Below are 12395 nucleotides of genomic sequence, written 5' to 3' on the forward strand. Positions count from 1 at the left end.
ATATTACAAATATAAATAGACTATAACCTTTAATAATTGTGAACCACTATATTGTACACTTATAACTTCTATAATACTGCACATAAAATTAAAAAAACAGTTTGGGACAGAAAAAAATCAATTTTATAAAATGCCATACTACACCATATATTTTCTTTTTTTAATTTTTTAATTTATTTTTGTATTTTCTTTTTTTTAATATAAATTTATGTATTTTAATTGGAGGCTTACACCATATCTTTTCATTTTCACAGCCACCTTTGTGTCAGTATAAGTCACCCTCTGCAGTAGTGATGTAATGATGGTTGCCTAGAGTCATATAGAAAATGGCGAAATATTCAACACCTGTTCTTTTGTTTATAAATTCAGGATCCTTTATCCTTTTTTTTTTGTCATACCATAACTGCCTTTTACTTAATTCTCATCCTTCTAAATCTGTTTACATTTCTTGTCTTCACTGAGATTTCCTCAGGTCTCACATCTCATATTCTTTCTCTTAATTGCCTTTCTAATCTTTGATAGTTTTCACTTCATCTCTTTTTCTTCACCAGTTGAAATATATTCTGTAAACTTTTATCCTTATCGTTGTTCTTTTTTTATCTTTCAACTGAATGATCTTATTCATTTCTACAACCTCAGCTGTTATTTATCTGCTGATTACTTCCAGATCTAAATTTCTTCTGGACCTCTTTCTTGAGCTCCTAAAAAGACTTTTTTTTCAAGTTGCCTATTAGATGTTTTTACTTGGATGTCCTACAGCTTCCTCAGATGTATTCTGAGAACTGGCCTCAATATTCTTCCTTATCAGACCTGACCTTCCCTACCACTCAGTTACCCAAACTAGAAATTTGGTTTTTTAAGATTTAAATCTAAATGATGAACAATTCTTATCAGTTCTACTGAAGTATGTTTTAAGTTTGTCCCCTTTATTAAATTCTCAGTGCTATTAAGGTGTAAACACTCAAGTCCCTACACTTGGAACTTTGAAATAAGTATCCCTTTTCATGTCTTCAGATCTAATCTGCCATATGCTACCAAATCACCACAAAAGGACATGCATGCGCGCACACACACACACACACACACACACACACATCCATCCGTCCATCAGAGTTGTTCTCTGAACAGTCCGTCCTTGAATATCGTTAGTGATTTCCCTATTGCCATCAGAGTAAAGTCCAGATTTCTAAGGTACGCCAGTTTGAGTGCTATAATCTAGTTTCCGGGAAACTTCCTTGCCTTGTAGCCAGTCCACATTCCACTTCCATACATCGAGCTGATGATTTAGTTTGTTTTTTGTAATTTTTTATTGATTTTTTTTTAAGATATCCAATTTCTTGCTTGTGTTTTTTCTCTCCCTAGAGTATAGCTACCTCCCCAACAATCTTCCATTACACACTCTCCACAACATTGATATCTTTTTAAAGTGAAAGTTGCTCAGTTGTGTCCAGCTCTTTGCAACACCTTGGGCTATACAATCCATGGAATTCTCCAGGCCAGAATACTGGAGTGGGTAGCCTTTCCCTTCTCTAGGGGACCCTCCCAACCCAGAGATTGAACCCAGGTCTCCTGCATTGCGGGCAGACTTTTTACCAGCTGAGCCACAAGGGAAGCCCAAGAATACTGGAGTGGGTAGCCTATCCCTTCTCCAGTGGATCTTCCTGACCCAGGAATCGAACCAGGGTCTTCTGCATTGGAGGCAGATTCTTTACCAACTGAGCTATCAGGGAAGCCCAAGCATATCTGTAAAATAAAGCAGCTAGCCACTCCAGTACTCTTGCCTGGAAAATCCCATGGATGGAGAAGCCTGGTAGGCTTCAGTCCATGGGGTCGCAAAGAGTCGGACACGACTGAGCGACTTCACTTTCACTTTTCACTTTCATGAATTGGAGAAGGAAATGGCAACCCACTCCAGTGTTCTTGCCTGGAAAATCCCAGGGATGGGGGAGCCTGGTGGGCTGTCGTCTGTGGGGTCGCACAGAGTCAGACACGACTGAAGTGACTTAGCAGCAGCAGCAACAGCAGTCCTAAAACCTCATATTCACGTTAAAACCAATATGTGTATGGCACTATGTTAAGCACTTTGGGAAACACAAAAACTGCAAGATATGTCAGGATGAGAAGGGCTTTCTAACCACAAACAGAAAAGCTATGAAGCAAAAGTCCAATAGTGTAAAAATAAAAAAGTTCCATGTCTCCAAAAGCACAATAAAATGAAAATGTAAATGGGGAAAATGTTTGCAAAATGGGTAATGGTTGAAGAGATAATCTCATTAATATATAATCTTTTTTAAAGATATGGGTTAAATATTAGCACCTGTGTGAGGCCTGCACAGTCTCCTTTGTTCTTCAGTAGTCTTTGCTTAAACTTTTATTGTATCCCTTAACACTGAAAAACACATATTTGCAACCAAATATGTCTTGCTTTAAAATGGGAAACTGGAACCATGGATTTTCTCTGTATCCCAGACTTTTAACTAGATTCTTAACATAGTGAGTAGTTGGTGAAAGAAATATCAGCTTTAATTCAATGTCCATTGATTCAGTGATGGCATCCACCATCTCAACCTCTGTCGCCATCTGCTCCTCCCCTCAATGTTTCCCAGCATCAGGGTCTTTTCTGATGAGTCGGATCTTTGCTTCAGGTGGCCAAAGTATTGGAGCTTCAGCTTCAGCATCAGTCCTTCCAATAAATATTCAGGACTGATTTCCTTTAAGGTTGACTGGCCTGATATCCTTGCCACCCAAGGAACTCTCAAGAGTATTCTCCAGCACCACAATTCAAAAGCATCAATTCTTCGGCACTCAGCCTTCTTTATGGTCCAACTCTAACATCCATACATGACTACTGGAAAGACTATAGCTTTGACTTGACGGACCTTTGTCAGCAAAGTGATGTCTCTGCTTTTTAATATGCTGTCTAGGTTTTTCATAGCTTTTCTTCCAAGGAGCAAGTGTCTTTTAATTTCATGGCTGCAGTCACCACCCATAGTGATTTTGTAGCCCAAGAAAATAAAATCTGGCACTGTTTCCACTATTTTTTTTTTCCCTACCATCTATTTGCCATGAAGTGATGGGACCAGATGCCATGATCTTAGTTTTTTGAATGTTGAGGTTTAAGCCAGCTTTTTCACTCTGCTCTTCACCTTCATCAAGAGGCTCGTTAATTCCTCCTTACTTTCTGCTATTAGGGTGGTATCATATGCATATCTCAGGTTTTTGCTGTTTCTCCCTACAGTCTTGATTCCATCTTGTGATTCATCCAGCCCAGCATTTTGCATGATGTATTCTGCATGTAAGTTAAATAAGCAAGATGACAATATACAGCCTTGACATACTCCTTTCACAATTTGGAACCAGTCTGTTCTTCAATGTCCAGTTCTGTTTCTTCTTGATCTGCCTACAGGGTTCTCAGGAGGCAGGTAAAGTGGTATTTTCCCATCTGTTCAAGAATTTTCCAGTTTGTTGTAATCCACACAGTCAAAGGCTTTATTTTAACATTGTCAATGAAGCAGGAGTATATGTTTTTCTGGAATTATCTTGCTTTTTCTATGATCTAACAGATGTTGGCAATTTGACCTCTATTTCCTCTGCCCTTTATAAATCCAACTTGTACACCTGGAAGTTCTCACTTCACGTGCTTTTGAAGCCCAGCCTGAAGGAGTTTGAGCATTACCTTGCTAGCCTTTGAAATTAGCACAATTGTATGGTAGTTTGAACATTCTTTGGCATTGCCTTCCCTTGGAATTGGAGTGACAATTGACTTTTTCCAGTCCTGTGGCCACTGCTGAATTTTCCAAATTTGCTGGCATTTTGAGTACTGCAGTTTAACTGCATTATCTTTTAGGATTTGAAATAGCTCAGCTGGAATTCTATCACCTCCACCAGTTTAGTTTACAGTAATGCTTCCTAAGGCCCACTTGACTTCGCCCTCCAGGATGTCTGACTCTTGAGTGAGTGAGCACACCATTGTGGTTTTCTGAGTCATTAAGACCTTTTTTGTAGAGTTCTGTGTATTCTTGTTCTTAATCTCTTCTGCTTCTGTCAGGTCCTTACCATTTCTGTCCTTTATTGTGCCCAACTTTGCATGAAATGTTCCTTGGTATCTCCAGTTTTCTTGAAGAGATCTCTATTTTTTACACTTATTGTTAGTTATTATAATTACCTGTAACTATATATTACATTGGATCATCCCTGAAGCTTAGATGGTAAAGAATCTGTTTGTGATGCAGGAGACTTGGGCTCGATCCCTGGGTCGGGGAGATCCTCTGAAGAAGGGAATGGCAATCCACTCCAGTGTTCTTGCCTGGAGAATCCCATAAACAGAGGAACCTGGTGGGCTACAGTCTTTGGGGTCGCAAATATATTACATTATATTTCATGAGAGAACATACACTATATATCTTTCATCCAAGTCTAGGCTGTGTAGCACTTAGTAGGGCTTATGGATATATTTTAAATGATAAAGGGAATAAGTGAATGCAGTAAGCCAAAATAGAATCACTATTTTTTTTTACCTTTATTTAAAAATTCTGAATAAATAGTTCTCTGGATTCAAAGAATTTTAGGGCACCCTTGACTGAACCAAGAGATTATCTGTTCTCATCAGCAAACATTAAAGAGAAAAGATTATTTATCTCATTTTTTAGACAAAGCTTTTCCTAACCTGTTAGATGGCTGATAAGAAAATGTGAAGAGATTGGGAGTTCCTTATACATAATTAAGTAGCTCATTCTTGCAGATAGTTCAATAATTTATATTTGAAATATACTTTTTTCAACAAAATCGGCTTTTTAGATAGCCTCCTTTGAAGATGTTGTTGTTTTAGGGTTTGTCTTTCTAGGATCTGTCTCTTAACAGAATTGGAAATTCTATACTTTGTGAAGAAAAAACAATGCATTACATACGCACAAAATTAAAATCATCTTCCCAGTATGAGGTCAAGTCCTACTTTTATGAAAAGGGGTTTTTATTTGTCTGAAAACTAGATTAGGAGAAAGGATAGATGTGAGAGAGTAAGGTAAAACAGTGGGAGGGGGTAGATAATATATAGAATAATTTCTTTCTTTTTATCTTTCTGTCCTCCAAACCTCCTTCTTAATCTGATGCCTCTTAAAGGGAGAGTGAGTGATAGGCAAGACTAAGTGAAGGCTGAGATGATAGCTTCGCTGACTGAGAATACGAGAAAGTTTGTCATACTGGACTTTTGTTTCTTTCCACTTGCCTGTGAGCCTGGCTAAGTACTCTAAAGGAATGTATAGTGTACCTTTTATATCCTGAGCCTTTACCTGTTTAAAGACTGAGCCTCAGAATTCAAAGGCAGTTCATGCTCCAGGTATTTGCCTACCTGAAGCACAGATGGAATTCAAGTACAGTTATGGTCCTAAAAAATGTGTTATTTTGAAGAGTAGGCTCCCTCGCTGTTTCGATATGAGAAAGGGTTTAAATTTTTAAGCTGTTGAATTGCTGAAATAAAGAGGAGATCTTGGCTCCACAAAGCAAAACACTTAAGAAACATTAGGATTGCAAATGGAACCAAGGCTTCTGTGAGAAATAGTGGTAAAGTCAGAATAGAATAGGCTTAGGGCAAGAGTCATTCATTTCATTCTTCCAATAAGTATTATGTACTTTCTCTATTCAAACCATTGGGAAAACTGTCTTTAAGATAAGAGGGAAGATGTTACAAGTCTGGGCATTAATGTTTGGTTATGCCCAAGGAGGAAAAGCCTGCCAAATCAACATACTTTGTTTCAGGCTAGCATAAGTCCTTTTGAAAGAGGTTGCATTTGGCCTGAGGCTCCACCTACCAGCAGAAAATTGGATTAAAGACTTACTGAGCCTAGTTTTGCCCACCAGAGCAAGACCCAGTTTTCCCCGTAGCCAGTCCCTCCCATCAAGAAGCTTGCACAAGCCTCTTATGTTCATCTATCAGAGGGCAGACAGAATGAAAACAGCAATCACAAAAAACCATCCATACTGATCAAATGGATCACAACTTTGCCTAACTCAATGAAACTATGAGCCACGGCATGTAGGGTCACCCAAGATGGTCAGGTCATGGTGGAGAGTTCTGACAAAATGTGGTCCACTGGAGAAGGAAATGGCAAACCACTTCAGCATTCTTGCCTTGAGAACCCCATGAACAGTATGAAAAAGCAAAAAGATATGATGCTCAAAGATGAACCTCCCAGGTCAGTAGGTGTCTAATATGCTACTGAAGAAGAGCAGAAAAACAGCTCCAGGAGGAATGAAGAGGCTGAGCCAAAGTGGAAACAACGCCCAGGTGTAGATTTGTCTGGTGGTGAAAGTCTGATTCTGTAAAGAACAATATTGCATAGGAACCTGGAACGTTAGGTTCATGAAACAAGGTAAATTGAAAATGGTCAAACAGGAGATAGCAAGAGTAAACATTGACATTTTAGAATCAGTGAACTAAAATGGACCAGAATGGGTGACTTTAATTCAGATGACCATAATATCTACTGGATAACTCACAAACTGGAATCGAGATTGCCAGGAGAATATCAATGACCTCATATTTGCCAGTGCACCACCCTAATGGCAGAAAGTGAAGAGGAATTAAAGAGCTTCTTGATGAAGGTGAAAGAAGAGAATGAAAAAGTTGGCTTAAAACTCAACATTCAAAAAACTAAAATCATGGCATGTCATCCTATCACTTCACAGCAAATAGATGGGGAAACAATGGAAATAGTCACAGACTTTATTTTCCTGGGCTTCAAAATCTCTATGGACAGTGACTGCAGCCATGAAATTAAAAGACGCTTCCTCCTTGGAAGAAAAGCTATGAAAAACCTAGACAGCATATTAAAAAGCAGAGAGATAACTTTGCCAACAAAGGTCTGTACTGTCAAAGCTATGGTTTTTCCAGTAGTTGTGTTTGGATGTGAGAGCTGGACGATAAAGAAGGCTACACTGAAGAATTGATGCCTTTGAACTGTGATGCTGGAGAAGTCTCTTGAGAGTCCCTTGGGCTGCAAGGAGATCCAACTAGTCCATCCTAAAGGAGATCAGTCCTGAATATTCATTGGAAAGAACTGATGCTGAAGCTCCAGTACTTTGGCCACCTGATGTAAAGAGATGATTCACTGGAAAAGATCCTGATGTTGCTGAAGATGGAAGACAGGAGGAGAAGGGAACACCAGAGAATGAGATGGTTGGGTGACATCACCAACTAAATGGACATGAGTTTGAGCAAACTCGGGGAAAAGGTGAAGGACAGGGAATCCTGGCGTGCTGCAAGCCATGGAGTCACAAAGAGTTGGACACAACTGAGCGACTGAACAAAAACAAAGGGCAGCTAGGTAACTCTTGAAAAGAAACATGAAAACCATTAGTGAGAGATCTTTAAAATCCCTTCCAGTTTTCGTATCTATAATTCTATGACTAACCGAACTATAACATCCCCTCTAGACAAGTTTCATGAATCTTTGCTCCTGAGTTCATTTTAATACATTTTAATAATTTAGGTGCACACCACCATAATTTAAAACATAGAAACTTCATTTATTAAATGAGCTTTGTAGACCTGATTTATTAAACATAGTGCAGACAGGCATTTAGCCAGATACCTTGCTGGGGTGCCCTTGTTATCCAAGATGTGAATATTTGTCAGTAATCACAACTCAATTCAAATGTTTGGTATCTCAGACTTCCCTGGTGGTCCAGTGGTTAAGAATCTGCCTGCCAGTGCAGGAAACAGAGGTTCGATTCCTGTTTGGGAAAGATCCCACATGCCACAGGACAACTAAGTCTGTGCACCCTAAAGACCATGGTCCACAACAAGAGAAGCCACTGCAATGAGTATCCCCTTTCCATAACTAGAGGAAGCCTGTGTGCCACAACTAGAGGAAGCCCTTTGGCAGCAACAAAGGCCCAGCACAAATGCAACCAAAATATTAAATAATTTTTTTTAATGTTTGAAACCCCATTCTAATTTAGAGATCAGGAGCTTAATCATTAGAGATCATTTTGAAAGTGATGTTTTTCATTGTAGTACCTTACATCTCAGTTGAAGTTGCTGAAAACAAAATAAACAGAGCTTGTTTACTAGTGCCCAGCATGTAGTAAATTCTCAGTAAAAGTGACTGAATTGAAGCATCATTATTACATCTCATTTAATAGCCTTCAGTTTTAAAGACCTTTCATATATTATTTTGTGTTACCTTCCAAAAATACCATGGAAGTAGCATACCATATTTCACTAATGAGAAATTTGAGAACCATTGCAATAAGGAAGTGGCAAGTTTTAAAATGCTGTCATTACTCCTGCCCATAAGCTTTTTGAAAGGCCTGTATAGCTTATTTATCTCTGACCTCTTAGATTTTACCCATTTCCTTGTTTATTGTGCTCTTAATTGTGTACTCTAGGCTCTGGATAAAACTTATAAAAACCCCAGTCTTCATTGATTTTGTAAGCATCCTTCATTTTCCCTCAGCCTCCATCCTTTAGTGTAGGGGTGTCATAGCAAGATTAGAAATATATATATATTTATTGACTATGCCAAAGCCTTTGACTGTGTGCATCACAATAAACTGTGGAAAATTCTGAAAGAGATGGGAATACCAGACCACCTGACCTGCCTCCTGAGAAACCTATATGCAGGTCAGGAAGCAACAGTTAGAACTGGACATGGAACAACAGACTGGTTCCAAATAGGAAAAGGAGTACGTCAAGGCTGTATATTGTCACCCTACTTATTTAACTTATATGCAGAGTACATCATGAGAAACGCTGGGCTGGAGGAAGCACAAGCTGAAATCAAGATTGTCAGGAGAAATATCAATAACCTCAGATAGCAGATGACACCACCCTTATGGCAGAAAGTGAAGAAGAACTAAAGAGCCTCTTGATGAAAGTGAAAGAGGAGAGTGAAAAAATTGGCTTAAAGCTCAACATTCAGAGAACTAAGATCATGGCATCTGGTCCCATCACTTCATGGCAAATAGATGAGGAGACAGTGGAAACAGTGGCTGACTTTATTTTCTTGGGCTCCAAAATCACTGCAAATGGTGACTTCAGCCATGCAACTAAAAGACGCTTACTCCTTGGAAGGAAAGTTATGATCAACCTAGACAGCATATTAAAAAGCAGAGACATTACTTTGTCAACAAAGGTCCATCTAGTCAAGGCTGTGGTTTTTCCAGTGGTCATGTATGGATGTGAGAGTTGGACTCTAAAGAAAGCTGAGCGCAGAAGAATTGATGCTTTTGAACTGTGGTGTTGGAGAAGACTCTTGAGAGTTCCTTGGAGTGCAAGGAGATCCAACCAGTCCATCCTAAAGGAGATCAGTCCTGGGTGTTCATTGGAAGGACTGATGTTGAAGCTGAAATTCCAATACTTTGGCCACCTAATGTGAAGAGCTGACTCATTTGAAAAGACCCTGATGCTGGGAAAGATTGAGGGCAGGAGGAAAAGGGGACGACGGAGTATAAGATGGTTGGATGGCATCACCGACTCAGTGGACATGAGTTTGGGTGGGCTCCCGGAGTTGGTGATGGACAGGGAGGCCTGGCATGCTGCAGTTCATGGGGTTGCGAAGAGTCGGACACGACTGAGTGACTGAACTGAACTGAATATTTTATGTGTGTGTGTGTGTGTGTGTATAAGCCTTAAAATGAGAAATATTAAGCTTCACTCTAGCAAATAGCTTCTTATTTAATAAAATTTTTATAATTCTAATGCCCTATTGTGGTTATATAACTTGTATGTTAGGAATTTGATTTCCTAAGTCAGATAACCTGTATAGCTTATTTATCTCTGACCTCTTAGATTTTACCCATTTCCTCATTTATTGTGCTCTTAATTGTGTACTCTAGGCTGGGGATAAAAACTGATTAAAAAAAAACCCAGTCTTTATTGATTTTGTAAGCATCCTTCATTTTCCCTCGGCCTCCATCCTTTGGTATAGGGGTATCATAGCAAGATTAGAAATATATTTAATATTATATATATATATAAGCCTTAAAATGAGAAATATTAAGCTTCACTCTAGCAAATAGCTTCTTATTTAATAAAATGTTTATAATTCTAATGCCCTATTGTGATTATATAACTTGTATGTTAGGAATTTGATTTCCTAAACTCAGTATGAAACTAATTATAGGACTTTTCTTAAATAGCAAAGCACCGATGTTCATATGGTTAGTGATAGTGATGGAGATGACTTTGAAGATGCTTCCGAATTTGGGGTGGATGATGGAGAAGTATTCGGCATGGCGTCATCTGCCCTGAGAAAATCTCCAATGAGTGAGTATTAATAGCTCCTTGGGTCCAGCATTATGATTCTCCCTCCTAGTTCAGAAACTTATGAGGAACGATGAACTTAAAAATTTCTTCCTGACTTCCAGTTTTGGAGAGATAAAATGTATCAAATAGACATTATTCATTGGAACTAGAGCCTCTTAAGTTTTGATCTTAAGCCCAACCATTCCCAATACTTTAGTAAAATTCATTAAAAACTCAAGGGAATGTAACTTTTGTTTCACATGTATGAATTCGTCTATCTGTTTGAAGCCTGGAAGTTGATAAAATAGCTGTACTTTTTGTGATTGTAGCTATCACCACACATCTTATTGGAGATACCAGTTTTGTCAGGAGTCATATTATTTTTCCATTCACCCATCTTTGGAGGGAAAAAAGTAAACTATACCATCTCCCTCACTTGCACTTGACAGGATGCATAGTATAGGATCTTAAGGGATACTGCATACAAGATAATTGTTAAACTAAGCCCATAAATGACTCATTTACTCTGAAATTAGGGAACCTTTATGGGCAGAAATAGATGTGATATTTACATAAAGTTGATTTTTCCCATTAGGTCTTTAAATAATTTGAGAGCCTTTTTATATAATTTAATTACAAGATGTCATTTTCAAGAAAACTTTAAAATCATAATTGATGACTGGCACATATTTTGAACACCTAGCAAGATTGTGTCAGTTAGTTTTCAAAAATTCATGAGTGTGACATTTTTTGGGGTTCTTTTTTAAGGTTTGATGAAATCTTCTAATGTAGCTGGAGTTAAAATATCTTCTCAGATATATCACAGAAGCGAAAATTTAATTTTATTTCCTCTTTATTGATTAAATATATTTCTTATATGTGGGATTAGATGTTATGTGGTTTGTTTTTTGTGTCTATTTGTTTTGGTTTTTTGTTTTTGTTTTTTCTTTTGTTTGTTTTTTAGTGCCAGAAAACGCAGAAAATGAAGGAGATGCCTTATTACAATTTACAGCAGAGTTTTCTTCAAGGTAGGGTTAGGACATTAACTATATAAATTGATGTTCTTTTAATGCTACTGTGATTTTTTTGAGACAACTTTAATCATAGATTGTTTTAAAATTTATCCTTAAAGTATTCAAAGTATACATTTATCTATACATACAGTCCTGATAGTGAATATAGAGTGTTCCAATCAGATAACTATAAACTACTTATGCCACTTCAGAGATGTATTTATCTTATCTCTGTGTCATTATAGAAGCATAATAAATGGATTACTAATTTAATATCTTGACGATATTTGCAAAAGGACTAGGCTGTTGTTGTTTAGTCGCTGTGTCATGTCCAGCTCTTTTGTGACCCCGTGGATCATAGTCTGCCAGGCTTCTCAGACCATGGGGTTTCCCAGGCAAGAATACTGGAGTGGGTTGCCATTTTCTTCTCCAGGGGATCTTCCCAACCCAGAGATCAAACCCACATCTCCTGCATTACAGGCAGATTCTTTACTGCTGAGTCACTAGGAAAGTCCAAAAGGACTAGGTATAGGATACTAATTTTTAGTATATCCTAGGACAGACAAAATATTTTTTCAAATATTGGATAAAAAGACAAATGTTTTTAAATGTAAATGAATCTTTTAATTTTTTTGGAATCATTTAGCATTTCTTCTTTTAATAGTCTAATACAAATTTTTCTGTGTATTTGAGATCTCCTAAGGTGTTTAAATATTTAAACCTAAATTTTCATGTAAATGATATTTTCTTTAGTTCTGTTTTCTGATGTAATGTAATTTGGAAACTTAGCAAGGGACCATGTTTTCTGTGTTGGACTTCCAGAATAAATGAACTAAAATGGAAAGTTAAGGCTGTTGTAATTAGGAAATCTTAGGGAAATAGGTAACCAGGAATTACTTATAAATGGTAATGGGGCACTTGCTAAGTCCATTTGCTCAATGTACTTATAATTCCAGTGTTGTGATCTAGAGGCCAAGAAGAGTTCAAAAAACTAATGAAGCCTTTAAAGAAATGATTCAATGTTTTTTCTATATGTAAAGAGACATTAGCCCCAACATTTACTTAAAAGTCATTGGTTAGACTTGTGAAACTTGAAGTAAATTTGAAATGTATTTTAATTAATAGATGCAATTTTT

At 37.6% G+C, this 12395-nt stretch overlaps 1 protein-coding gene and 1 non-coding gene across 5 annotated transcripts in view; one reads left to right on the forward strand and one right to left on the reverse strand.

Moving 5' to 3' along the window:
* The window catches only part of FAF1 (Fas associated factor 1), a 502843-nt gene that overhangs the window by 342135 nt on the left and 148313 nt on the right, over nucleotides 1–12395 (forward strand). For all 4 annotated transcript variants that reach the window (XM_043876171.1, XM_043876168.1, XM_043876169.1 and 1 more), the window contains 2 exons: nucleotides 10141–10267; nucleotides 11211–11274. In XM_043876171.1, coding sequence (XP_043732106.1) covers nucleotides 10141–10267; nucleotides 11211–11274 — 191 coding nt within the window. The remainder of the gene's footprint in view (nucleotides 1–10140; nucleotides 10268–11210; nucleotides 11275–12395) is intronic.
* TRNAW-CCA lies at nucleotides 1658–1730 on the reverse strand. The gene has a single exon. It is a non-coding gene; the product is annotated as a tRNA-Trp (tRNA).

The sequence above is a fragment of the Cervus elaphus genome, chromosome 20 (assembly GCF_910594005.1).
Source record: "Cervus elaphus chromosome 20, mCerEla1.1, whole genome shotgun sequence".
In the NCBI taxonomy this organism is placed as follows: Eukaryota; Metazoa; Chordata; class Mammalia; order Artiodactyla; family Cervidae; genus Cervus; species Cervus elaphus.